The 25,465-nt window shown below is 43.2% G+C and overlaps 1 protein-coding gene and 1 long non-coding RNA gene across 6 annotated transcripts in view; one reads left to right on the top strand and one right to left on the bottom strand.

The window, feature by feature from the left end:
• The window catches only part of LOC147149538 (uncharacterized), a 222,652-nt gene that overhangs the window by 108,832 nt on the left and 88,355 nt on the right, over nucleotides 1-25,465 (top strand). The gene's annotated exons all lie outside the window — the stretch shown is intronic.
• unc13c (unc-13 homolog C (C. elegans)) overlaps nucleotides 1-25,465 on the bottom strand; it is a 126,654-nt gene that overhangs the window by 97,268 nt on the left and 3,921 nt on the right. For all 5 annotated transcript variants that reach the window (XM_086027060.1, XM_086027061.1, XM_086027063.1 and 2 more), the window contains exons 2-4: nucleotides 12,129-16,347; nucleotides 2,537-2,559; nucleotides 1,917-1,963 (exon numbers count right to left, since the gene is read on the bottom strand). In XM_086027060.1, the coding sequence (XP_085883186.1) occupies nucleotides 1,917-1,963; nucleotides 2,537-2,559; nucleotides 12,129-16,182 (4,124 nt within the window). In that variant the 5' untranslated portion in view covers nucleotides 16,183-16,347. The remainder of the gene's footprint in view (nucleotides 1-1,916; nucleotides 1,964-2,536; nucleotides 2,560-12,128; nucleotides 16,348-25,465) is intronic.

Raw genomic sequence — 25,465 nt, 5'->3', positions numbered from 1 at the left:
ACAACCTAAGATCGTCTTTCAGATGGCGCCGGTAACTTGCTTGCATCATGCAATAAGTCCACCCACTCACCTTCATGCATCTTAAAGAAGTTCAAATGCTTTGGTAGGTGCTGCTGTTTTGGTTCGTTTTGGTGAAATGGGCCCAGCGCTAAATTCATTCATGATCCTCGTCAGAGACCGCCCCTTTTTCTTGATGGAAAAAGGTTGTTTATTTGCATTTGTATTATTTCATTTTATGTGTGGGAGTGTAGTTTCTTTGCGACGGATGCCTTTTTTTTTTTTTTTGGCATGGTTGGACTTACGTAATGTATGCGGGAATATTGAACTTCGTGAACGAGGTCCACGATTTACGTCGCAATTCCGTTGTACCCCGGATTTGTATGCACGGGGGAACCAAGGCCAACGCAGAAGTGCGGTCATAATTTTGTTGCGTCGCTTTCCATTCAGTCCTTGTATCCCATTGTGTGGAGGATGCCGATTGGTTCTGTCAGTGTGCCATTTAGGTGTACACTGTCCTGTGGACTCTCTCAATTGTCACAGTCCCCTGAGGTCCGCCCGCCCGCTCCGCATCCTTCCTTCCCCCCGCTGTCCCACCAACCCGGTTGCTCCACCACGAGGCTCTGGGCGGCATCACCTCAACTGTCAGTCAAAGCCTGGCTAATGACCTCGGCAGCAAGTTGCTCCTCTGTGCTGCTGGGGCTCCTCAAGCCTTTGTGTCAGGCTGTACGACCCGCCCCCGAGTTGCATACACAATGTGACGGACGGCAGGGCGGGCCCTTGCCTCACCCCGGGGGCCCCTTGACTCTCGCTGGATGTATGCGAAGGGCATGCTCCAGATGGCCGAATAGTGAGCAGGGGTCATGTAGGCTCAATAGTTTGAACGTTTTGGGAAACTTTTATATGCGCCAATATGTCGTGCTACAAACAGAGCCGGTTTAGCATGCGGGTTACATTGCTGCAAACTCTGCTGGCGTTTCATGCTTTCCATTTGGGTGCTGCTTGTTCAAATGATTCAACAGGTTTGTTGTATTGCCTCCGTCCTTCACAAAAGCGATGGAGGGGAACTTCTCATGTTAAAATAGCTTCATCTCCCGAAATCATGGCTGCCCATCAGATGCGCCTTCAGCTGCACATTCGGTCATTTTGTTACAACGACTTTCTGTTTATCGCTTCTTCTTTCATTTATTGGCAGATTCTCTTGACTTCCACTTGCAAACCAAAGTTAGAAGGAAAAGCTGGAGTCTGATTGGCTGCAGTCGTGCACGTCTCCACCACGTCTGATGGAGTAAATATGCTCGCATTTGGTCACGTAAGATCACGATTCTCAATCATATAATCACCCAGCTCGACTTGTATTGTCCTCCGGAAGGTCATCGGCGAGGCGAGGGGTTGGCTGACACTACGCAAAAAAAAAAAAGTCTTCAGTGGCTTCCGATATTCCGCGTTATTTATAGTTTGAAACTATTTACATTGTGTCTCAGCATCCGAGTTGCTTGCTTTTCAACTGTAGACAACTCTCAGTGCAACAGAAATGTGTTCCAATACTTTTGCTCACATGAAAAATGGGCTGGCTCGAATCATGTTGCATAAGTCGCGTGTGTGATCCAGATGTAACTACCGGGGAATAAAAGCTGAAATGTTGATCTATGGTCTCATATTCATCTCAACATGAAGCCCAAATGTTTACAGTCCACAGCAAATGCCAAGAAATTGGCCCGACTGCTCCCATACTTTGAGTTTAGCTTGGCCTATTCCGCAAATTATAGGGGGCATGCTGCCTTATCTAATTGGGGCTGCTTGGCAGAGAAACAAAAGATTCCTGTCACATTTTGCTGCCTCTGTTTGCAGGGTAAAACAAAAAACAGCCCAACCCAAAATTTGGAAGCGATTAGATGAAAAAGTGAGCCAGAACTCACCCTCCAGACTGCAAGCCGAGCACTTTGGGGTCCAAAATACTGCGCGGCTGGAAGAAAGAAGACAAATTTGCTGTTAAAAACATCTCAGTTTCCGAGCTACTGTACGCGGCCAATCACAAAATGGCTCATTCAGAACAAATCGCTCCCACCTTCAGGAGTCGAGTCAGGATAAATTAAATGATGGGCGAGCAGTAGGAATAGGCGGAGGAGAGCACAGCGTGAAGGGAGGGATGCACCAAAGGCAAAAATGGACCAAATTATTCCACATCAATGAAATTTGTGGGCTCAAGACTGAAAATGATGTCGCTCTTGGTGCTTCGGGCCTGGATGTGCCTATTGTGTAATGCTCCCTGTTCACTGACCAAAAGAATACCACACACAAATTCCTCAGGAAAAACAACAACAAAAAAGCAGGAGTAGTGAAATGGATTGGGACAAAATGACGACATGGATTTTTAAAAAAAAATTTTTTAACACATGCGGGATTTTCTTTTTAACTGATACACCAATACATTTGTGACTTCACATTTGGTTGCGGGATGGCGCATCTCACTGTGCTGACACAAACACATGCACATGCGTGGACATCACTTGTACGATAATCAACAGTGACTTAAAACCTGAGTATCCAAAGCACTGCAGTCTGAAAGGAGAAAATGACAAGGAATTTAATCAACAATCAACGGTCAGCTAGTGAATAGGCATGTAACTCGTAATGTCCAATGAGGAGAACAGTGATATCACAATTTAGCCTTAGTGGTGTCTTGTCAGGTGAAATCATTACAGTATAATTTTGTCACTGACCATTAAGGAAGCATTTATATCTACAGTCTTATCCATACAAAGCCACATTTCTCTCACAATGCTACCATAGATTTTATAGTCAAATGAAAAGCCGATATGTGAAATTGAAGTTCCAAAGTTAATTATTTTATTAAAGTGGACACACTGTACTATGGATTTACCTTTGAATTGTTGGCTCTCTGGAGTGTTTGGCCACCCATCAAGTGTGAAATTACACAACCAAGTAAAGCTGGTGTTCAAGGTGCAATGGTTAATCGATCACTCATCGATCATCAAATTCATTGATAATTATTTTGAGCATCAAATAATTGTTTCGATATGTAGTTTAATATAGAGTTGTCCAAGTCCTCTGAGTGTCTGCTTCTCAAAATCATCGTCTGATTTCTGCAGTCCTCCATGAGAGCAAACTGATTAACTTTATGATGACTCAAAATAAGACCTTTGCAAATAAGTGTTTTCACTTTGAAAAACAATAATCAATCAATCATGTTTGCCTGTTTTCTGACATGTTACAGACCAAACCAGTAACTGAATCATAACTAATTTGTGCATGTACATTTTTTGCACTGTCAATTTGCAATAAAGTCCGGGTTTTTCAATGACCGGAAAGAAAGATTTAAAAAAAAGATTTTTTTTTACGATCAATCAATCAACAAACAGGATAATTAATTAATTAATTAATTGTTAGTTGCGGCCCTATTTTTGTTAAATGACTTTCTGCAAATGTGTCTGAGCGGAAAGGTAAGCAAAATTACAACAAGTTTTTTGTTGGATGCAGATTACCTTTGCCTAACAGAATTCTCAGCATTTGCTTTCGGCTATCGGCGCAATTTCGGCCAAGTTGGCAATGTGGAGAGCGGGTATTTTTTTGCTTGATGTTGCCGCTTCATTCGCCATATGCGCTGATCCGCTACACTGCTTGGCAAATGTCATTCCGGTGGCTTAGTGATGAAGTGCTGCCTCTATGAGTGAAAATGTCTGTCTCTAGGCAAGCTGGCGCTTGCTCTCAATTCTTCAATTCGAAGTGAAACTCATATTATAGAGACAGTGAAGGTTTGTTTAGCATTTCAAAAAAATCACCATCCTTTTAAGATCAAAATAGCTTTTCATACAAAAGGCCTTCTGTAAATTATTTTCCCATATGGTTAATGAATCTGCAAATGAATACTGAAATATCCTTCCGCTCCTTCAGTGACAGACTGTTACACCCTCGCTGTGCAAAGAAGAGATTCCGCCGCTCCTTCTTGCCTGCTGCTGTCAGACTCTTTAACAAGAACATTGGGTAGTCTCTACAAACTGGCGGACATTAGTGCAATTGTGCAGTCCTGCACCTGAGCTTATATTGTGCAATACTCAACATTCCCCACGACTGTAATTTTATTTGTATTTTTATCCAATGCTGCTCCTTATATTTCACTGCAGCACTGCAGCACTCTCACTTACTTACAGTATTTTTCCTCTGTACTATGTACAGGCTAAAATGAGTGTTCCTTCATACTTTATATGTAGATGTATGTTGGTGTGTGTATGCAAATAGTTACTGCGTATATTTACATAGGTTTGATTCTGAATGTTTGCTGTTCATGTTATACATTAATGGCTACATTATACCGCCGTGTCTGTGTGACCTCTGTGATCTTTGCTGCTGTAACGCTGAAAATGTCCCCACTGTGGGATCAATAAAGGCCTTCTTATTCTTTTTCTTATTCTTAAATAAATGAAATTTTCAACCATATTCAAATCCTTAAGCTGGTCGCCTATAGAAGCAGTTAACACAGCCCTCTGTGAATGCAGCATATAGCGTGATACTGTACATGTGTTCCGATGACACAGGAGGGCTGAGCTAAATGACCATCCATGCACATGAACTAACTTGGATCAATGCAACACGATATAAACGGCATCTTTGATCGAACACGTGATTTAACAGGCATGTAGACACGGTACATTTAGGGGCGCGCCAACAGTTCGCTATCGGATAGCAATTTTTGCGCGAACCCGCAAGAGCGCAAGCCGGACCGCAGAGACGTAATTAGTCCACTATTGATCCGCGCGTGATAGCTGGCGCCGCTTGTCCTTAGCAAACGTACTACAAACTACACACAGGTGTTTATAAGAGGGTGATTAAATTGCAGCTGTAATTAAAACACCCCCAGGCAATTTTGTTTGCTGTTGACATGACGACAAGAGGACTCTTCAGACAATATTAGATGATGCACCGTGTACTTCAACGTTAACACCTATTACGCCATTAATGACTTTACATTAAAATGTCAATGCAGCAACTAAAATGGCTTTTTCCATCCCCAGGAATGCAATCACTGAGCAAAAATGCCAATGAAGGAAAATAAATGAGGACTGGTAATACTGTTGAAATCATAGCAATGTAAACCTTCACTCTATGAGGGGAAAGCCTTGGAGCAAATGGATTGGATGCAAATGAACCACATAGACCTTCCATAATACCCTTTTGCTACACCTAACGGCAATCAGCAATTTAGAGGATAAGATTGGAGCCATGTGATTGGACAATCAGTGGAAGCGCTGTGATTTTACAAGTTACAATGCAAATATGACTCCTCTGATTGGGCGGGAATCAAGTCGGTTTTGGTCACTCCCACAATGGCTGCGCCTGTCGAAGAAAATGGCAAAAGAAAGAAAACTCCAGCCCACCGGGCACAAACATAAGGCCCCTAAATAGCTATCAGCAGCCTTGGGGGCGACACTGGAACAATTAGATTGGCCATGTTGGAGCATCTTGCAAAATACCTTGTAAATGGAGTGGTACCTTGGCGTACGTACTTAATTCGTTTCGTGACCAAGCTCGTGATTCAATTTAGTCGTATTTCAAATCCGTATTGTCAAATCATTTGTTGCAGCCCCCCAGAAAGGAGCAATGTTTTTGTTTTGTGGTTTTGTTCCAGAAAAATAGCACTCTGTAATGGAAGCGAATATAACGAAATAAACCGCTTTGATAGAGCGTAATTCCTCTCCGTTGGGACAAGACGAGTCACCACAACAACAGCTCTATTGTTTTATGTGTGCCTTTAAGGGGCATGGTGACAAATCAGTCCTTCTGAAACTTGGCCACAGCTTACTTCTCCAAGATGTCTTTTGGCCAAGCAATTGTTATCCTTTCTTTACCGTGTCCCATTTTGAGTCTGCTTTACATTTTGGAGTTTTTGCTAATCAAATCAACACTGGTGTTTCCCCGTGGAGGCTTGCATCCTTTTTTATTTTTTTTTTATTTTGTAAACAGCCCATCCAGCTGCACAGTGCAAAACTGTGCCCGCATCCGCAATGTACTGTCTGGGATGTGGCTGCAGCCAAGCAGGGGAGCAGCACTCAGCTGTGTGCGCAGGCACCGTGGACAGCAATCAGCTAAGCTACTTTGAGCCGCAGCCTGACAAGATTGAGCCATCGCTCGGCCACAGCTGCACGAGATAAAAGCCTTACAGCCGCTCGGGATGAACCTCATTTCGCAGGTGTCCTAAATCTCGGGGGCGTAGGGGGCGCAGTCACAAAGATAGCGCCCGAGGCCTCCTCCCGTGCTGTGGGCAAAAGTGTTGCGCGAGTAACAATCGCAGTAAATTTAGCATCTTGGAGCCGACACGCGTGATCACACCTCGCGTGGATCAGCGCTCACCGGAGCAGAAAAGCCTGCTTTTGGCTGATAGTGGAAAATACACAACAACATTCGTTCCAGGACGGACACAACAGAGACACAGTCAATCTATGCTGCTGGCGTGTTTCTATTTACTCGTAGGAGAGGTAAACAAAAATCTTCAGAGTGAGTGAAACAATCGTTACATCATCCAAAAACAAGCCCCCGATTCAATCGTAGCTGCATGACACAAGGCTGGACTGCAGTTGAAGAGCTTGAACCTCGTCTCAAACTGATGGGAGGGATTTCACTGATGCTGATCACATTAGCTCACATCTTACGAGAGGATTTGATAACACCGTCGACAAAGGAGAGAGGCGGGATATTCAAAGTACAACGATTCCCTTTTTGCTATTGCTATTGAGATCGCTATCAGTGGCCTAGATCAGTATTTCCCAAACCTTCACTGTTTGGCCAATCAAGACACATCGGCTCCGTTCACACTGCAGGGCGTGATGAACAATTTGGATTTTTTGTTAAATCCAATCTTTTATTGGTACTCGTTCACGTTCCAAAGACAAATGCGACTTCTAATGTGAGGACAACGCGTCCGTGATGTGATGCGCATGCGCACAATGCACGACGTCGGGTGATGTGCGCCCGAAAAAAGACGTCACTTGACACGTGTTTACGGAAGTAAATATGCTCCACGTGTAGGGGCTCATTTTATCATCTCATATCGCCAGAGTAGCGGGAGGAGGTACAATTTGGGGTTATGAGGCGACGCTCCTTGATCTCTTCATTTGATGGAGACGTCTACTAAAAATGACGTCACGTCATTACTGTGCGTAATAACTGAACCGTCTGCCTGGGTGAATAACGACTATCACTACAAATGTCCACGTTATGTTTCATGGTTCAAGTGGGATTAAATTAAAGTCAAATGTTAAGGCAACAACAACAACAAGCCCCGTCTATAGCTTTTCCCATTATGTATTAGCATTAAGCTAGCAGGAATTTGACGGCATCCATTGCGTCGGGAAGTGCGCGTGAGCCCCAATGAAGACAGTAAAAGCACTGGTTTTATTTTCAATTGTGGAGGCAGCACTTCATTACCAGGCCGCCAAATTACACTTGTCGATCAGTGTCTGTGACACATGCAGCTGACACACTGACAAATATTAATACCAAACGGCTTAAAAGCAGTGATCTTGCAAGCAATCACCAATTCTGACAGAGTTCATTTCAAAACAATAGACGATACTTTAAGCAGCACCGCAACAACAGAATAAAATCTATTTGTATCACTTTGAACAACATGTCTGCATGTTGAAGCCAAACCTGGCCTTCATCCCACACGTGTCAACGCATTATTCAGTTTCATTTTGGTAACATGTTGCGGAATGGATAAGTACTGTAGCAAAAAAGCTGCAAAGTCTTAACTTTTTGAGCTACTTATTTCTATTGCGCTACTTATTTCTACAGCGGAAGAATAGAAAAGAGCATCTGTGTTTGTGGCTCATGTATATTGCCAGGGTTCGTGAGCTGTAGTACATAATGCATCAGTGCAACATCTCATCTAGCTTCACACAGGAAGTGGTTTGAATGTGCTTGAATGATGAAATTATGAGTCAGAATTATGAATTTGATTAGATTAGACCACAAGCAGACATTGATGTGCATGCCTTCAACTGTAAGCCTTTCTTTGTGGCGTGTGGTTAGCGGAAGTTGACTTCAAATGAAACAAGCCAGTCCCCCTCTCAAAAGAAGTGAGGTCATTGGCTTCAGATGAAATTGTGGGCATGAAACCGGCTGAAGAGTGGTCTTCACGCTCTGTTGATTACCCCGGAACTGTCACAGGAGGGACAACACCGAGCGTGAGGATAGCGGGCCACGCGAAAACTCACTCCTGTTTAGCAGTGACAAAAGATAAGAGGGAGATGTCAAAAGGATGACATCCTCAAATAGCGTCATCAATAAAAGCTATCAGCAAGTAACTGTTGTGGCATATTTTAAAATTGGTATGCTCACACAGTAACAAACAGTGCATTTCATCCGAAATGAAAAGAATGCTTCAGTGCGTAGAGTGCTGGATGAGTCAGAGGGATCAAATGAAAAGTGAATTAATGTTCTTTGCCTTAGCCCATCGAGACTTCAGAGCGTAGCATCTGAGAGTGTAATTACTGATCTTGGCAAGCGCGATGACAAATCGTTGAAAAGAAAGCAACAGGTTGCAGACAATGTTTTCAAGTGGACCAACTTCAGTGAGGCTTTTTGTTGTTGTTGTTGTTGCTGTTGCTGATACGAGGTTAACACTTCACTTGCCAATGAGTGCTGGCGAGCGCTACTCAACAGCACTCGTTTGGCCCGTTGGGCCGTCGACCCGAGCGCATCGAGGTATCCGTGCTCAATGAGATCACTGTTGATCTTCACACGCTTAGATGCGTTTTGATTGGCAAACCACACGGTTAGGTGGCAAGCTGCGGTGCTCAAAGTGACACCCAGGCATTTCTGGATGGAGGCACTTTCTGGAGGAAGGCACGGATGTAGTAATCAGGCAGCTGTCGCGAGTTCAATTGCCGCTGCGCCTAGACGGAAAGAATTTGTTCTTTGGTCTTGAGCTATATTGGCGCCAACGCACCTTGCACTCTGTCTCAAATGGCAACTGACAGATTTTGTTCTATACTCGGGTCAGTTCATACTGGATGTAAACTGCAGGTCTAAGCACCCCGAATCAGAACTGATTCAGAGCCGATGCTTTCAGATAATAATAATAATGCATATCCTAACTAGGCCATATGGGAAAACAAATGATGGCACAAATGATTTCCCTCAACTCTCAAAGTCCAGTCTATTCTTATGAACTGCTAGTGTCCAAATAGCAGGTGCTTTTTCACCTGTGATATCACCCCAGTCCCAGAATTAAAGCCATCGCTTCTTCTAACTGACAGCACACAGTGAGGAAAACAAAAGCAAGGATTTGCTCATTGATGGTATCGTGATTCACTTCCCTGACATCCGTGCAGGAAGCGTGGCTTCAGTTTCCACTCTGTGATGGTGTCATTGTGAACGATTGTCTTGTCTGGCTCAATATGTGTCACGCGATTGGCTGGCAACCAGTCCAGGGCGTAGTCTGCCTGACTTCCAGCTGACAGCTAACACCCATAATCAGAACATGAGATTCAGATCTAATCTGTAGAGGTAATGCCAAACTTACAGCAAGGCTGAAAACATGAAAACTCAACCCACCATCGAAAAATGCCTATACCAAAGGAAACCTCCTCACAGAGGTAATTAAAGGCCTTGTCATTTCTAATACCTCACACTACTTCCATGACAATAATACTTGGGACAGAAAGCGAGATGTGTTGGCAACTTCACAGCTCTCTGGGCCACGTAATTTTAGCTTTTACAAGACTCGGGAGTCATTAGTTGTGAGTTGGTTACAGCACTCATTACTTGCTAAGACTCCAGCACTGCCTAAGGCCCACCACAGCATAACAGAGAATGTACAAATAATATACTCTAAAAGTTGCACTCACACATAACATCTATTTTGTGTTTTTTCAGCTAAGAGTAAACATTTGCCCGTTACTGCTGTGAGAAAAAAAAAAAAAAAAATATATATATATATATATATATATATATATATATATATATATATAATATCTTAGAATATATTTTAACATTTTCAATAGTTTTTTTGGGGGGGGGGGGCGGAAAAAATCTCAATAATTGTTCTTAGCAGAGACCAGCATCAGATGTCCTGGGTAATTTCAGAAGACTCCATTACACAGAAATCCCACAAAACTGCAGTCTCAGGGTCATGACAACCAAAAGAACCATGAAATAAAAAGTACAAACAAACACTTCAATTACAAATACAAGCGGACAATGAAAAAGATTCATGTTGCGGATTCATCACTCATCATTGTCCAACAGGTGTCAAAATAAGTTGACCACTGTAAAACGTAATTTCGATGTATATTATTTTCTCTTTGCACAATCATCTTCTTGTAACACCCATTGTAGAGCCCTCATTTGCCACAGAAAAGCTACAAAAGACCAAAAACTATGCTCAGCATCGAGTAAACTAGGTAATTCAGGATTAGCGAGTTATCCGCCAATGTCACGTATGACTGCCTTCCAAAATTTTTGTGCAACTTTGAGACAATTCACAAAATATCATGCTAAATTCAGAACTGTACGACCTGGTGTTAAAGGGTTCTAAGATTTTGAGATTGCGAATTGCTCGCAATTAACAAGTTGGCGCAGCGGCAAAGAAATACGCGGTCACGCGGCACAAGAATGCACGCTCAATTACTTTCGTACTTGAGGAAATGATTTTTCAACTGTGTTACCATAAATTAGTGATCGTCATTGCCTTGTTCCAATTCATGTGCATTAGGGTGAAGTTGCCATCTTAGGAACAGTATTCCATCAGACACAAAAGCCCCTCCAATAAGAATCGACCCCAAGATGCGTTTTAATATTCGCTCCTACTTACAGTAGCTAGTACGTGTCCAAAAATGCATCCAACAAAAGAAACATCGCACTACAGATGGTGAAAAGGGGGCCATAATTGGAAGCACACACATGCATATTCCACCCCTCATTAGCTTTACGCCTCCATCCCATGTAGCCAATGTGTGCTCGTCATGAGTGTGCTCTGATGCGTGCTGGCTGGTCTGTGTGCGAGCTGTGAAGGGAGTCTCAGCAATGCCGCCTGCCACTCCTGCCAGCTCCCCCTTCTTCAACTGGCTACAGCAGTGTTTGTATTCAGATGCTAATTCACACTCCCAAGGGCATTCTGTAACCAGGTCAGCCTTGCTTGGAATATTTATAGAGGTCTGCTGCTAGTGAAGTTTGAAGGAGGTATACCCTTTTTATGCTTAGTGCATCATTTCTTTGGAAAGTGTGGCTGTGAAAAATGCACTTAAGGGGAGAGAAGAGCCTCTGGTATTGTGTAGGTGATACCCCCAGATTTCAAATTATACTGATTCAGTAGAGCCGTTTACACCAGGGAATATCCGCAAACTTTCAGAGAGGATGGGTTTTCTCATTGGATCTTTTAGAAACTTGCCCGAATGGGATGTTAGGCTCAGAAATTTCCCTAAACTTTCAGAAGTTATTACGAGTCCTACGCCCGGAGTCCACTGCATGCATCACCTCGAACATGCAACACTGACGGGTGATTCAATCTGTCACTGAGTCAGTCTTGTCAAAATGGCGCCACTCTGTTAGCCGAAAAAGTCGACACAAGTTAAAATGCACTGACAGAGATTGCAGTGGTGCACTGATTATATATTACGTGACGATAGTTCCTGACAGTTAAGTTTGTTGACGTCATACCGTGATGCCGTTTGAAATATACAGGTACAGTATGTCGTGATTTTGTACCTAAAAATTTCTAAGGCTTGGCCTTCATCACGCCACTGGCTTTTTTTTTTATGGACCAGTGGATGCAACAATGCCCTGATTGCCAAATGTGCTCTCATCTCAGGATACCAAATTACGGACCATTTAGCTTTATTCACATTTCATCAAATCCCTCGCTTCTTATTCACAAGCACGAAACAATTACACACCTATGTTATTGCAGCCACTATGATCACCTCAATACGGTTTTTGAATTACCGTACACTGAAAATTATGTATTATTATGAAAATTATTGTACATCTGAAAGAAAGGCTACGGGAGATCTAGGAGGATAATGCCCAGCGTAGGCAGATTTCTGTCTTCACTGCAAGTTGTCAAAAGTAGGTATATCAAAATTATTGTAACCAATGTGAAGAAGTCTTACCTCCTGCCAAGATCTGTTGCTCCAGTTCAGCCATCTGTTTCCGGTACGCCCTCAGAGCAGCCTCTTTAAACGTCGGTCGTATTCGCTTCTTCGGTGGTGCTTCTGTGACTGCGGGCTTCTCTTCATCCATGCTTTTTCTGTCAGCCTCCTCATGTTCATCCACTTTCTCAGAGACCTCGGCGGTCTCCTCAACCAGCTCCTCAATCGCCTCTATATCCTCGTCGCCCTCTTCCATCTCTTCAGTTATGTCATTGTCCTCTGTCTCGTCGGGTTCCTCGACATCCAAATACTCCACCATGGCGTCATACTCAGCCGTGTCCTCGGTCACGTTGGTTTCGTACTCCTCGCTGTACTCCTCATCATACTGCTCATCCAAGCCGCAGTCGTACTCTAGAACATGTGCCTCTTGGCTCGCATCGATGTCTCTTGTGGTGCTGAAATCTTCAACGGTCTCAAATTCTTCAGGGACATCATTGTCCTGAGAAGCCTGGATGTCCTCAGATGCATCATTGTCCTGAGAAGGCTCACATTCCTGCACAAGCTCTTCAGTTTCGTTAACATTAGTCCTATTCTCCAAATTAGCCAGAACCTGTTCCATCACCTCAACGTAGTGGGTCTCGCCATCCTCTGATTGTTCAAGAGCTTCCGTCTCTTCACCTTTTACCTCCTCCTCCGGTTTGTAGTAAACCGGTTCTTTGTGAGCAGCCGGGTCTGCCGGAGGGGGCGAGTTGGAGGCGGAGAGTGTGCGGAAACGCCCCATGAATGACGAAGAAGAGTTTGTGGGTTCTTCAGGAGGTGTGGGAGTATTCTGAGGGCCAGATTTCCATACGACCTCCAGAGCTGATTTAGCCCTTTGCAACGTAGAACCAAAGCCAAAACCAAAAGACTTCTCGCTGAGATCTATACTGAGCCTGCTGCTCCATGACTTAGGCACTTCCTCAACCTTTTCTGTTCGAATCTCACTCTGACTGCGGTACATAGTTGTGGATTTACTTTGAGTTTGGTGAAAGCTGTGATTGACATCGATTTCAGGAAATTTTTCTTTCGGCACTGCTTTTGAAGCTTCCTTGGGGGCATCTTTAACAACTACTTTTGGGGCATCTGGAGAGACTACCTGAGGTGATTGACTTGGAGATGCCTTAGGGGCTTCTTTGACGGACACCTTTGGGGCCTCTTTAGAAACTGGTGCTTCTCTGATTGGAATGCTAGAATCCTTTTTGGGGGGTACTTTATTATTGTCGTTGCTCTCCTTATTCTGTACTTTCGGTATCTCTTTTGGGAGTACTTTTGTAGCTTCTTTGGTAACCTCCTTTGCAGCAAGTTTATGTGTGCCTTGTAGGGGTTCCTTAACACTGACCACAGGGGACTGTTTAGGGGATTCTTTTGGGGACTCTTTGGGAGTTGAAGCTGGGCTCACTATTGGGGTGATTTTAGGGCTCTCTTTTGGTGACTCTCTTGGACTTTGTTTCGGTGTCATTGCCTGGGAAACCTTCGGGGCCGCTCTGCTGACTTTAACTGTCTCACTGCAAATGACCTTAGGTGCTACTTTAGAAGCGTCTTCAACAGCAGGCTTTGTGGAATATTTAATTGTAGGTTTTGGGCTGTCTTTAGGGAAGGATTCAGTGGTCTCTTTAGCTGTGGATTTCTTCTCTTTCAGTGGCTCTTTTATAGTGGCATTTGATGTCATTTTAGATGAAGTCTTTGCAGATACTTTTATAGTTTCCTTTTCCTGTGTTTTGGGGGTTTCATCTTTGGACCCAATTTTAATTTGTTTATTTATCATTTTAGGTGTAGCTTTTGCCGTATCTTTAGAGGGTACTTTTGCACTTTCTTTTGCTAACCCCTTGGAACTCCCTTTTGATTGACGCACATGTGCTTTGGTGGACTCACGCTCCACAACGGGTGTAATAATGTGAGTGGTTATTTGTGGCAGGGTGGGTTCTCTGTCAAGCATCATGAACTCCTCCTCCCCTTCAAATTGTAGATCAACTTCTTGGCATTTAGTGATATTCTCTGGAAAACCCGGGATGGTGGATGGGTCAAATGGACTGCTGACTTCTATGGACACTTCCAGACCTGAATCGGCTCCTTGCTCTATATGATGCCAGTCTTTCCAAGGTGACAGGTCAGCTTGCAGAGAAAGTTGGGAGCCACTGTAGTGGCTTCTGTCCCCAGACATGCAAACAAGTCCATTGCTCACCCCACTGTCAACAGTCTCAGTCGTCTCAATCTCATTGTGTTCATAAGGTTGATTCTCACTGTTGAGGGGGTGACTGGGGCTAGCATACCAAGAGGAGGCCATGTCCTCTTGTTTCCTCTGCCACAGTTCTTGATCCGAGGAGGATAACAGGGAGCAGCCATTGGCCCGTGTAAAGTACTGGCTCTCTGAAAAGTCCTCCGAGTACGACTGGCAAAGTTTTGAGCAGTCCGATTCAGAGCGGCTGAGTTTCGGTGTGGAATAGTCACTCTGAGAGAGCCAACCGGAGGTGACATCAGAGTAGTAAGCCTTCGCATGCTTGTCGGGGTCATAGTATGTGTCATCGGCATAGTGAACTGCACCTGAGTAGCTTGCTTCCTCCCCTGACCGGCTGTGGTCATGGGATCGTTTTTTCTCTGATTTGCTTTTGTGAGCGGGCTTTGAAATGACCATTGCATATTTGTTTCTGCTTAGCTCATCTAATTCCTTGTCACTGTCCATGGAATCCCAGTCATCACTCTCTACTACTTTATCTTTCCCTGATACCTTGATATCCATGCTTTCATAGGTTTGTGAGGAGGACATTGCCTTGTCCTTTCGCTCTTTCCCTTCCCGAGTTAAGCTGTCTGTGGAAACTGTAATTCCGGTTCCTTTAAGTTTATAGCATTTTTTCAAGACTAAATCCCTGTCTTGGGGTGTTGCAAATATAACTATGATGGGACGAGGTTTTGCGTTAGAACATTCCCGTTGTTGTCCTAACCTGTGAGCGAGCTCGATTTTAATTGTTTTATGAGCATCGGTGAGACCCATTTTGTCTTTGAGTAATTTATATATCAGGTGTTCTGTTTTCTCTGACCTTTCTTCTGGAACATTGAGGAAACGCAGAGTAGAATTATTGGCCTGGTGGCTAATTTGTTTTATGTAATCATGGATGTCACGTGTTTCCCTTCTTGACTGGACAAATCCAGAGCGAAGCTGCTCAATCTCGCTCTGAACTACTTCCACACTGCTGGAGATCTCGTCGATCGAGCTCTTCAGGGCGTTGACGTGGCCACGTAGCTCGGACAGCTCTGTCTCTATCTGGCTGATCCCCTGAAGTTCCTTGAAGATCATCTCCATGACATCTTGTGTCTGACTGATGCATCCAGTGGAGGAGGAGCCGGGTTCCAGAGTTGAGCTCTTCTGCTGCCGTCCCGCCCGGTCCAAGGACTTGCTCCGTATGCCAAAGGTCTTCCTCCAGTTGCTCACCTCGGAGTCCGAGGAGACACATTCCTGACTTTTTTTCCATTTCCTCAACTTACGAAGAGCTCCCAGCCGGAGCGTGTGTAGACTGGAGCGTTCCACTCGTTCGCCCTCAGAGCTCCCATCGGAGGGAGCCAAACTGATGAGGCTCTTCCGGTTCCGTCTTACTGGCATCGTGTGCGATTTATGCTCATCCAGCCTCCGGATAGGCTTCGCGTCGCTCAGTGTGTCAGAGTAGCTACTGTCGATTGAAAGAACCTCGGGAAAGATGCTTTCATTGTTGTTGTTCAAAAAAGGGGCGGTTTTAGGGAGTCCATTTGCGATGGCCACGCGATAACTGAAAGTGGGTGACAGGGACGAGCAGTCGTTCTTCCCGTCGTCGTCTTCCAGCGATACGTTACGTGCTGAGGAGCATTTGGAGAACTTTTTAACAGTGGTTTTCACTGTGTTGGACAGAGTTGGATTGTGTGCTTGCAGGTCAGTGGTCAATTTTGTTGGCTCTTTATTTTTACTTCTCTCTTTCTTCTTGATTGGTTTTGCCAATTTCTTTGTAAACATTCCTTTGCAAATCTTTTCAATGTAAACTGATATAATCTTAATGAGGGTAGAAACCATGGATGGCAACCCTGAAGACTCTGTAGCATTAACAAGAGAAGGAGTACATGGAGAAGAGAGCTCTGGCACTGAGGATTGTCAGCTTGTTCTTGTGAAGAGCAGACCACTTTTTGCCCAAAGCATGTGGTGAAGCAACTGGGTATTGATCCGGTAGAGAAAATCCCCCTGAAAGGTGAAAAAGAAAATGATTAGATTGTTTCAGCAGATTACCGTTTTACACTGTAACATAGCTGAACCATTCATACAGTACAAACAAAAATACCACTTGTCAATGGTAAAATGAATGAAAAATCAAATAATGGCAAAAAGGATGTCATTCAATGTTGGATGCCAAATTATTAGTCTTCTCAAATCAAGTTCCAACACAAGACGAATGGTGTTGTCGGATACAGTGCAGCGCTTTCCATTCATTGATTACAATAACAAGTATGACGTATGAACTAATTAAACATTGAAAGTTAATGATCTGTGCTGCTATTTGTTTCACGTGCAAAGTCATGATGTGTACCGCGTCGTATTTGAATCAATCATGTGCTGATAATACTCGGGTGCAGCAGACTGTACGCTTGCAAGGGCATCGTGTTGAAAATTTAAACAGTCTGGAGTAGCTGCTGTAGACGTTTGTTTACTGATGAGTGAAACCGGCCAACTGAGTCGAAAGAGCAGTGCTTGTCATCCAGAGGTTTCGACAGCTGCTTCATTATTAGTCCTGGGATTTACAGTGGTGATACAACAGTCTACTCCAGCCTCATGCCCACAAAGACCTGCAAACGTCAAATGAGTTGTAAAACACAGCCTCACTGTTTGGCTTTAGTAGAGACGGACATCTGCATATACTTTCAGTTTGAGTGTGTATGGTTATGTATCTTCTTGCACCGTACATTAGACATGAGATTTGACGAGTTGCTGTTTTCGTGGTAAAGATAAAGGACGGGCACTTTTCATATGAGTGGGACGGGTGAACATGTAAAGTGCAACACAATTGGATTGTTCAAGCAGTTTATCTCCTAGAAGAAACTGCAGTAGTTAAAATGCCTTCTAGGTTCAAACTGTTGCCATTGTGAAACAATGAGCTTTGCTGGAATTTTTATAGCACTCACAAAAAATGGGGTATTTGGCTTTGGACAGAAGTTTTAGATGCATGACTGGACAGAGACATGATAAAACATTCATTCCTAACGTAAATGCCAAATCATGATGGGAATATGAATTAGGTCTCTGTCACTCAAGTTATAAAATAAGTTAGCATCGTTAAAAGTAAAAGTCACACATCCTTAACTTTGATAAAGTTACGTCCTTGTCTTACGTCCTTGAGGCAAGTAAACGTCAAAGAAAAAGCAAAGCAATCATGTGTTCATCCTTTGATGCTCGTTACATGATGATGAACTTAACTGCTGAGATTCACTTGCCTGAAATGCTGACGTTGTTTTTGAGGTTTTGTGTAGCTTTAGCGGCATGACACCCCCCCCCCACACACACCCCCACCATCATCTGACATCTTTTTGTAAAGTAGTTGTTGTTGGGATCAGTGGACAATCTCAATGTCAGTCAAGGAGGACACTGTTAGCATGTCAACATTAACGTTTGGCAAGTATATTGAATAGGTTGAATGGATTAATTACAAATAGCTGACCATTTGTCTCAATAACATGGTCTGGATATTGCACTTTGGAGCGTCCGCTGTATTACTGAAGATATTGAGCAATAGCATGGTATTAGCAATAACAAAATTGCCTGCTCGTTACCAGCCCAGGGTGTGCCCCGCCTCTCGCCCTAAATCAGCTGGGATAGGCGCCAGTAATTCTGTGACTCTGATGAGTACAAGCACCATAGAAAATGTATGGCTGGAAAATTGAGCAGTAATCTATTAGGATGTTGTGGAAGACCCGTTTTTAAAAAAATGAAACTTAGCACAACTTCTGTACACCTTGCATGAAAATGAGAACGATTTTATCTGGCCTGACATTGCCACACAGACTAAGAAGTGACGTAATAGTGCTGTCGGATTCGGTTAATCGGCATGCCGCTAAGGGTTGCTCGGGACACCTTTCGTGTTGGCCCATGTGAAGTTAACCCATTAACATCATTCCTCCAGGACTGCTGCTTTTTTTTCAATTTCAAACATTGCTAGGCCTGCAGTCATAGTCCACCTACACAACTTCTACTGACTGACCTCCTCTGGAGACAGTGTGGGCACAGATAGCACTTGATTGACGTCTCGCGTACACGGTTCTTTTCTTTTTATTGGATCAGAGTTACTGAGGTTTTTTTTTTTTAACTTCATTATAGCATTAATTCAGAGAGGCCTGGAGATATGTAACTCTCTTTATAGCTCTCCAACTCCAACGCCAACAGTCCTTTTTTACCAGCCAGCCTCATCAGAAACACCTTTGAGTTTTTGACGGCGGGGACTTTAACTACATTTGCAAAGAATTTCCTCTGGGCTGTTTATCGGGGAACGGACAAAAACCAAATTAGGCTCACAATTTGGAGGCAGTGAAAAAAAATGTACTTCTAATTTACTGCCACTGCTCTGACTTCCTGTTGTATACAATTCACATTATATGGCCTAAGGTTTGGGTTGCTGGCACAGAATTATGATAAGAAAAAAATACAGGGCATCGTAGGTTCATGACGGAGTTACTTTAATACGACGGTGACATCACTCTAATTTGTATGTTGGCCGTACCATGCTCTATTACGAACCTAATCTAACACAAAAACACTTCTGGGCCATTTGTAAGAATCAACAGTGCTGAGCTGTGGTAATATCATGCAGTATGTTGTGTCTTCATCAATTTTCTACCCCATGCTGTTGTGGGCTAAGATTAGCTTGCTACTGGTAGTAATAGTAACCAGCAGTCGGGAGTAACCAGTAACAAAAACAACACAAATACGTAAGGGCATTACTTGTACAATTTGGGGTAATATCACACCCTTCTATTCTTAGTAACATGTTACAGAGCATCCACAGCTTCCTGTGACCAGGTGCACTCTTCAATCCAGACATGTCCGCTAGCAGTCTTTGACCAGTTTGAGTCCCACCTTCCTGAATGATGTTTCACTATACATGGTCTTCCTTTTAGTCACTAATTATAAAATGATTGAACAATCTTACATGTCAATCATAAAAGCGGCACTGACTTTAATGTCAAAGCTTTTTTGATGAAAGTAAAGCAGCTGGTGTGTAATGCATGACCATTCAGAGACGGTAATGTGACTAAAGCATTTTCATTTCATTTGTACGCACTGCACGAGGGGCACGATTCTCACAAGAACTCAAATAAACAAACACCTGATATGAAAGATCCTTAAAAAAAATACGAATTTCAAGTTTACCAAGGGGCTAAGTGAATAAACAAGCTATTAACCAGTCCAGACAATGGATTTTGATCGCTGTGGAGGCACGGCTTTCTCACCATGATGCTCCTCATTCCCAATTTTCACTGTACGTTCTTCTCGCGACATGACTCGCTCCGCCCAGTCCAACGAGTAACTCGAGGCTCCCGCTGCATCGCGTGCTCGCTTGTTGGTTCGGCAGCTTTCGAAAGCCCGAACCACACATTCGCCTCCTGGTTCTTGGCCGACGAGAGATTTCAAAAGTACTTCATTAGATGTGCAGCAGAGCCCGCATTTTAAATGTAAATATAGCCGTAAGTAAATTGAATTGTGGAAATATGATCACAAATAAAGTCAATCAATTGTGAAATCTTAATTTAAAAGCGATCAATGAAAGCATGTTCGATGACCTTGTGTTTTGAACTTTCTGGCAATCACAGATCCTTCAGCAGCACTGTCAAGATTGCAGCAGAACATCGTTACTTGTTTATTAGTGTCTTAATTGCCAACGACCTTGAATGATGAGTGTGCAATTTGGAGTTGATGATGGATGATACATGGACTGTATATTTGCAAGTCTTGCTAATGACAATTTACCTTGGGGTCCAATAATTGGCCTTGTTGGGCACATGAGTACTGATCCTTCAGGAAGTTCTGGAATCCTACTACAGGACTATTTATGACGATATGCTTTGCACACCAGTGTAAACAAATATATCGACTTGTCTCATGAGTAATTGTTGGCCATCTAGGTGGAGCATTTCTCAAGCATCACCCCTAGGTACAAACCTCCATGAGAGCTTTATCGGGCTAACTGCCCAGCTGCAACTTTACTGTTGCACCTTGCTGGCTCATTCATCGTAATTCAATAACAAAATCATCTGAAACACTAATCACCTGACCAGCTCACGGCGTACCAAAAAGGCAAACGCATTCTCATTTCCGAAGGGCGGCACAGGTTGATTGCCAATTATCCTCCAAACAACCCCTTGTCTGCGAGTGTTGTTGACACCTCCCTCAGTAGTGTTTCCTGTTTAGACACAAACACAGCCCGCCGTCTGTTTCACACGCTCCTGTTTCGTTAAAAAATACAAGAGCTGTGAGTCGAAACACATTGACTCGCTCAAAAGATGATAGCGCTTCAGTGGCATCATTACCCTCGGTGGCTAAAAAGTAAGTCCAACTAGCTCAGTCATCATCAACGCATCATCCCTGGCTGATGGCTTTACGTTAAGGGGAGGGATGTAGGGAATGACATGATACTTTAATATGGGCTCTTCATATCCCTGTCGCTTGAAATGAGTAAATACAAACTGTGATTGTTTTGAATAACAATTCAAGCTGTTGCCTTAAAGAAGTACTCTAGTACACACATTTTAAAACCGTTCCCATGTGTTTTAATAATGAGACTATTTTCATCAAAATAACTCAAGAATGAAGAATTTTATCCGATTTGACATGCCGGCTGCTTTCTTGGACTTAGGGTACCTTAGCCCAGAGTGTGGAAAAAAAAGTATGACCTTCTTATTTGAAACACATCGTACAACATTGCCCTTCAAAATAAATAGCTTACAGATGATTTGATGTGAGAAAAAAGCACCAGAAGTGCAATGATGCTTGCGTGTATGTTGCCACTTTGCAACCAGTGAAAAGGCCAAAGCGATGTTTCAATTTGGATTCAGTGAGAGAGTAATCCTAGAGATTGAGCTGTGCCGTGAATTGGGAAAAACGCAAGTAATTAAAGACCCCTAGATGTTTATAGTTGACTAAATGAATAGTTACAACTACAAATATAGCACAAAGCATGATCCTTAAACAGTTTGATGTTTCATTTTTTTGCACCCGAAGTATGCAGGTAGATGCGCTGACACCTTTCTTGTAACTTCTTCCGCCAGCTCGGCTAACCTCACTGCCTTCTCACACTTCAACATAGTTCCTTGCCGCCATCTTGAATCATCTTAGGCCATTAAAGGACAGGCAAAAAAAAGCAAATAAGCAAGTTTTCAACAAATAACTGAGGATAGGTTCTCCCTGAAAATCAGTGAATAATTGAATTCACAAGTAGTAAACCGCAAACTGCTTTTGAGTGTGATGTAGTTTTTCATTTCTTGGAGTCCAGACTACCACTGAATGGCGGTTGGTTAAGAGCGGGGTGGATGTGCAGAATATCTTGCTCACGGACACATTTTCACAAACAGATAACTAAAGATTTACCTACTTGTTTAGTTTCACATTTGGTGGGCGGCAGGCACTGCAGCTACCAAACTATTTGCACGCCTTTAAAATGTGAATTTACCTTAGTGCCTTTTAAAGTCTGTTAGAAAACCTGATTGACAAGTAACAGATGATCCACAACCATCATAATAATCAGGAAGCTATTATTATGCATTTATGAGATGAAACACTTAATTGGAAAGGGAACCGTCTATTTTTTATTTTTTTTACGTTTAATCCGACAATCTAAAATAAGCGAGTTCCTTTCCAGTGGTTTCCTGTATTGTGGCTTGCGCACAGAAATGAGAGTAATAATTGAATATGATCTGCACACTTGAATAATACAATGTAATGAGCAGCAAAGGGAGGATCCGGCAGCCAATGTAAGATTGGGGGAAATAATGAGATGAATTCAAATGAACAAAGTGAAGGTAAAAGCGGCAGGAACAGCTTGCTTCGTCGTCAGTGAATTCATTCATGAATGGAAGATTGTTCAAACAAAACAAACAAAAAAAAAACAATAGATCACATTTAGTTGTCTCCCTGGACGAGCTCCAGTCTCTCTGCTACCCTTTTGTGGATAAGCCTTGCCGCTAATGGATGGATGCTTTTAAAACACGACCACGTATGTGACCTAATTCAGCAAGTCCAGCTGTCCAGCAAATCATATACCGGCACATGCATGAGGTGTGTCAGAAAAGTTCCAGGACCGATGTCACAGCCGCACCTTGCGCTCCGTCACAGACTTTCATAACGTCCACCGTGGCATATTGGCCCCCCATCAACAATTACAGCATGCGACGATGCCGTTCCCCCCTGTTGACGATTACGTTTCGGCCCGTGACAATGTCGTAACTACAAATATATTATAGACAACATGTATTTTCAGTTCTCGTCCCACATGGAACGTTCAGCGAGGGAAGAAAAAGCCCAAATGATGAACCTCTTTCTTTGCAGTTTTTATAGCCAGGCTGGTGTTTGATGTCAATGTCACGTGCTGACCCGACATGCGAGTAAAAAAATAACGATAGTGGCTTTTGTGTAACACATCCACCCCCATGGAGTATTATCAGTTCCTCAAATATTGTCCGTACCTGGAATGGCTTCCTATTTAGATGGCGGGTGCAACATCCACTTAAGACAACTTATCACCTCCCTCAAGTAGATGCCTGCTTTTTCCCCCTCAGGAAAAAACGAAGTAATTATTCCATTCATAGACACAATGTTTCACATTAATTGCTTGTGTGCGAAACAGTTTCGTTTGTGGAGTGCCACCATGTGTGAAATTACACAACAAAGTCAAATCTTTTGTGAGCTACATATGGCAGAAAATGTGTCAGTTTGAAAGCCGTTTAGTCTCTGTGATAGCAGTCCGACTCATTTGAATAATACCGCCCCCACACCGAGTTTGGCTGGCCGCCATGTTCCTTTGGGCCAGAGTAGACAGAAATATGGCAATGTTAAAGCCAAAACGCTACGTAACGTGTGATCAGCGTTGTCTTCTGATGAGGTGGCTGTGTTGTTACGGAGGTGCATGTATGTTTTCGGCGTGACTGTTCTGTATGCACCATGCATGGATCTTCACCATAATCTGCCAAGTGTAATTTGGCAGCTTGGTGATGAAGTGCAAAAAAAGTGCAAAATAACCATTTTACTGCTTGTGTGGGGGCTCTGTTTCACTTCCCACTGAAATTTTTTTTCAGACGCAAGGCTTGCGCACAAGTAACCACTAGCCACCAGCTAGCTTGACCCCGGGTCATCATGGTGACGTAGAGCCGTACCCCGCTATAGAAGACGATGGGGCGAGCAGTGGTTCATTGGCTTGAATTGAGAGTGAGACGAACTGTTTGCATTTGTGAAAATTGTATAATATGTCTCCTTTAATGGTTTAATTGGTGAGCCCATTCAAAGTCTTTTGCTAAGGCAAACAGCAGCACCTACTGAGGCACCGGAATGGGAAGATTTTCCGATCATTTCCTGCACAGTATAAAAGGTGATCATGCGTTATGCGCAGATGGCATCTTTGCCGACAAGTCTAGTAGATGCTGACAAGTGGTGGCTTCCCAATGATCTTCGTTTTGTTCCGGGGAGCTATGCATCATTTTAGTTCCCCCAGTCAGCCTCGGTTCATTCCGTTCATCTGCGCTTCTCCGGGATAGTCATTTTTGTTGTTTTTGTAACTCCATTTTTGCTTGACTTATTTTGTAATTTACAGTACAGTATTTTAAGTAAGTCTCATTATATACTGGTAGGAAGTGGAGAGCGCTTCTGGGTTTGAGTCCCATATTACCAACATGTGCTTGTTTGGATAATTGAAGACCTAAATTATTATGGCAGCTCGATGAAGATGAACCGAGCATGACTGCTTCAGCTTCTAACCATGTCTTTGTCACGCTTTTGTTATTAGCATAGTAGCTTGTAGGGGTTTTAGGAATTTTTTTTTTGTGAGTCACCGCTAATGTGATGAAAGTCAAATTGAGATCGACGTGTCGCTGATACTCTCATTTCTAGTTTTGTAGTACAATACTCTAATAAGCTACGATAACAATAGCAGTCACCTGAAGGAATGCTCATGAACAAAATTTAAGAGAATCGATGTGGGCTCGGTGTCGAATGTTTCCAGAAAATATCCCCTCACTCGTTGTGGTTGCCGCTGGGATAACCTTTGCACACCAGACGGGGTGACGTGACCTCGATTTAGGCCTAACACAGCAACGGGTTCTGCATGGTGAGCAGTTGCAGTGTTTACAAATAATCACCGACCTCCTGGTGTGCGGTGCAATCGTTTCCTGCCACCTTGATGGTGTGGGCCAAAACGTTTTTCCCAAATCTTCTCAAGTTTGGCTTTCCTCCCTTTCACTGGTTCTTCCTTACTTACAAAAGATGCGCATTCAGAAATAGAAGACAATATACGTACATTTTTATTCAACATGCTCAACAAGAATCGACTTGTAGAGTACAAATGTTGACTTGTCGGCTAGTCCGTACAACCTGAAAGTAAATGACACGCAACTACCCCTGTGCAGCATTCTAGTCTTGTGGTTGGCATGTCTGCCTCACACTTCTGCGGTTCTTGGTTTGAATCTCGGCTACTACCTTAATGGAAGTTAGAAATGCATGTTTGGTTTATCAAAGGCTCTAAATTGCCCATACTAGGCTTTACACCATCAGGATTTTAGAGCCGACCAGCGTGTTTGAAAAAACAAAAAAAGGTAACTGGTCACCGATCCGATCAGAAGATTGACCTATCTATTTAAACAACTTGTTTATTTAGCGTACAGTTTATCTGCGCTATTGGTGGGTGATTGGGACAGAATACTGTAATTGAAGCCCATTAGAATGCACTAGGAAAAAAAACAATGAAACCTTAAAAATTCTTCCAAACATGTTGATGCACGTTCAAAACATGGAATATGTGGGGGGAAAAAACTGACACCCTCCCCCAAAACAGTAATTATTGAAAAATATTGGGAAAAAATGGACTGACTGTATATGCTGAGAAGCCTTGGATTCTAAAAGATCGTATGAACGTCCCCGGAGCGAACAAGAATGTGTATTATGTTTGCCGTAATGTCTTATTTTGCGGATCCGATCAATGACGCAAATTATGATAGTACAACCGATCGCCAATTTTGGATACAGTGCCAAACATCTGCCAATTGGATCCAGTTGATGAGATGTGTGACAAATCTAGTCCATACTGTAAATGTGAATGGTTGTTTGCCATCTA

This window comes from Filicampus tigris, chromosome 3, assembly GCF_054856515.1.
Source record: "Filicampus tigris isolate MCC_2025a chromosome 3, RoL_Ftig_1.0, whole genome shotgun sequence".
Classification (NCBI taxonomy): Eukaryota; Metazoa; Chordata; class Actinopteri; order Syngnathiformes; family Syngnathidae; genus Filicampus; species Filicampus tigris.
The sequence above is the reverse complement of the archived record's forward strand: the minus strand, read 5'-3'. Positions and strand labels throughout refer to the sequence as shown.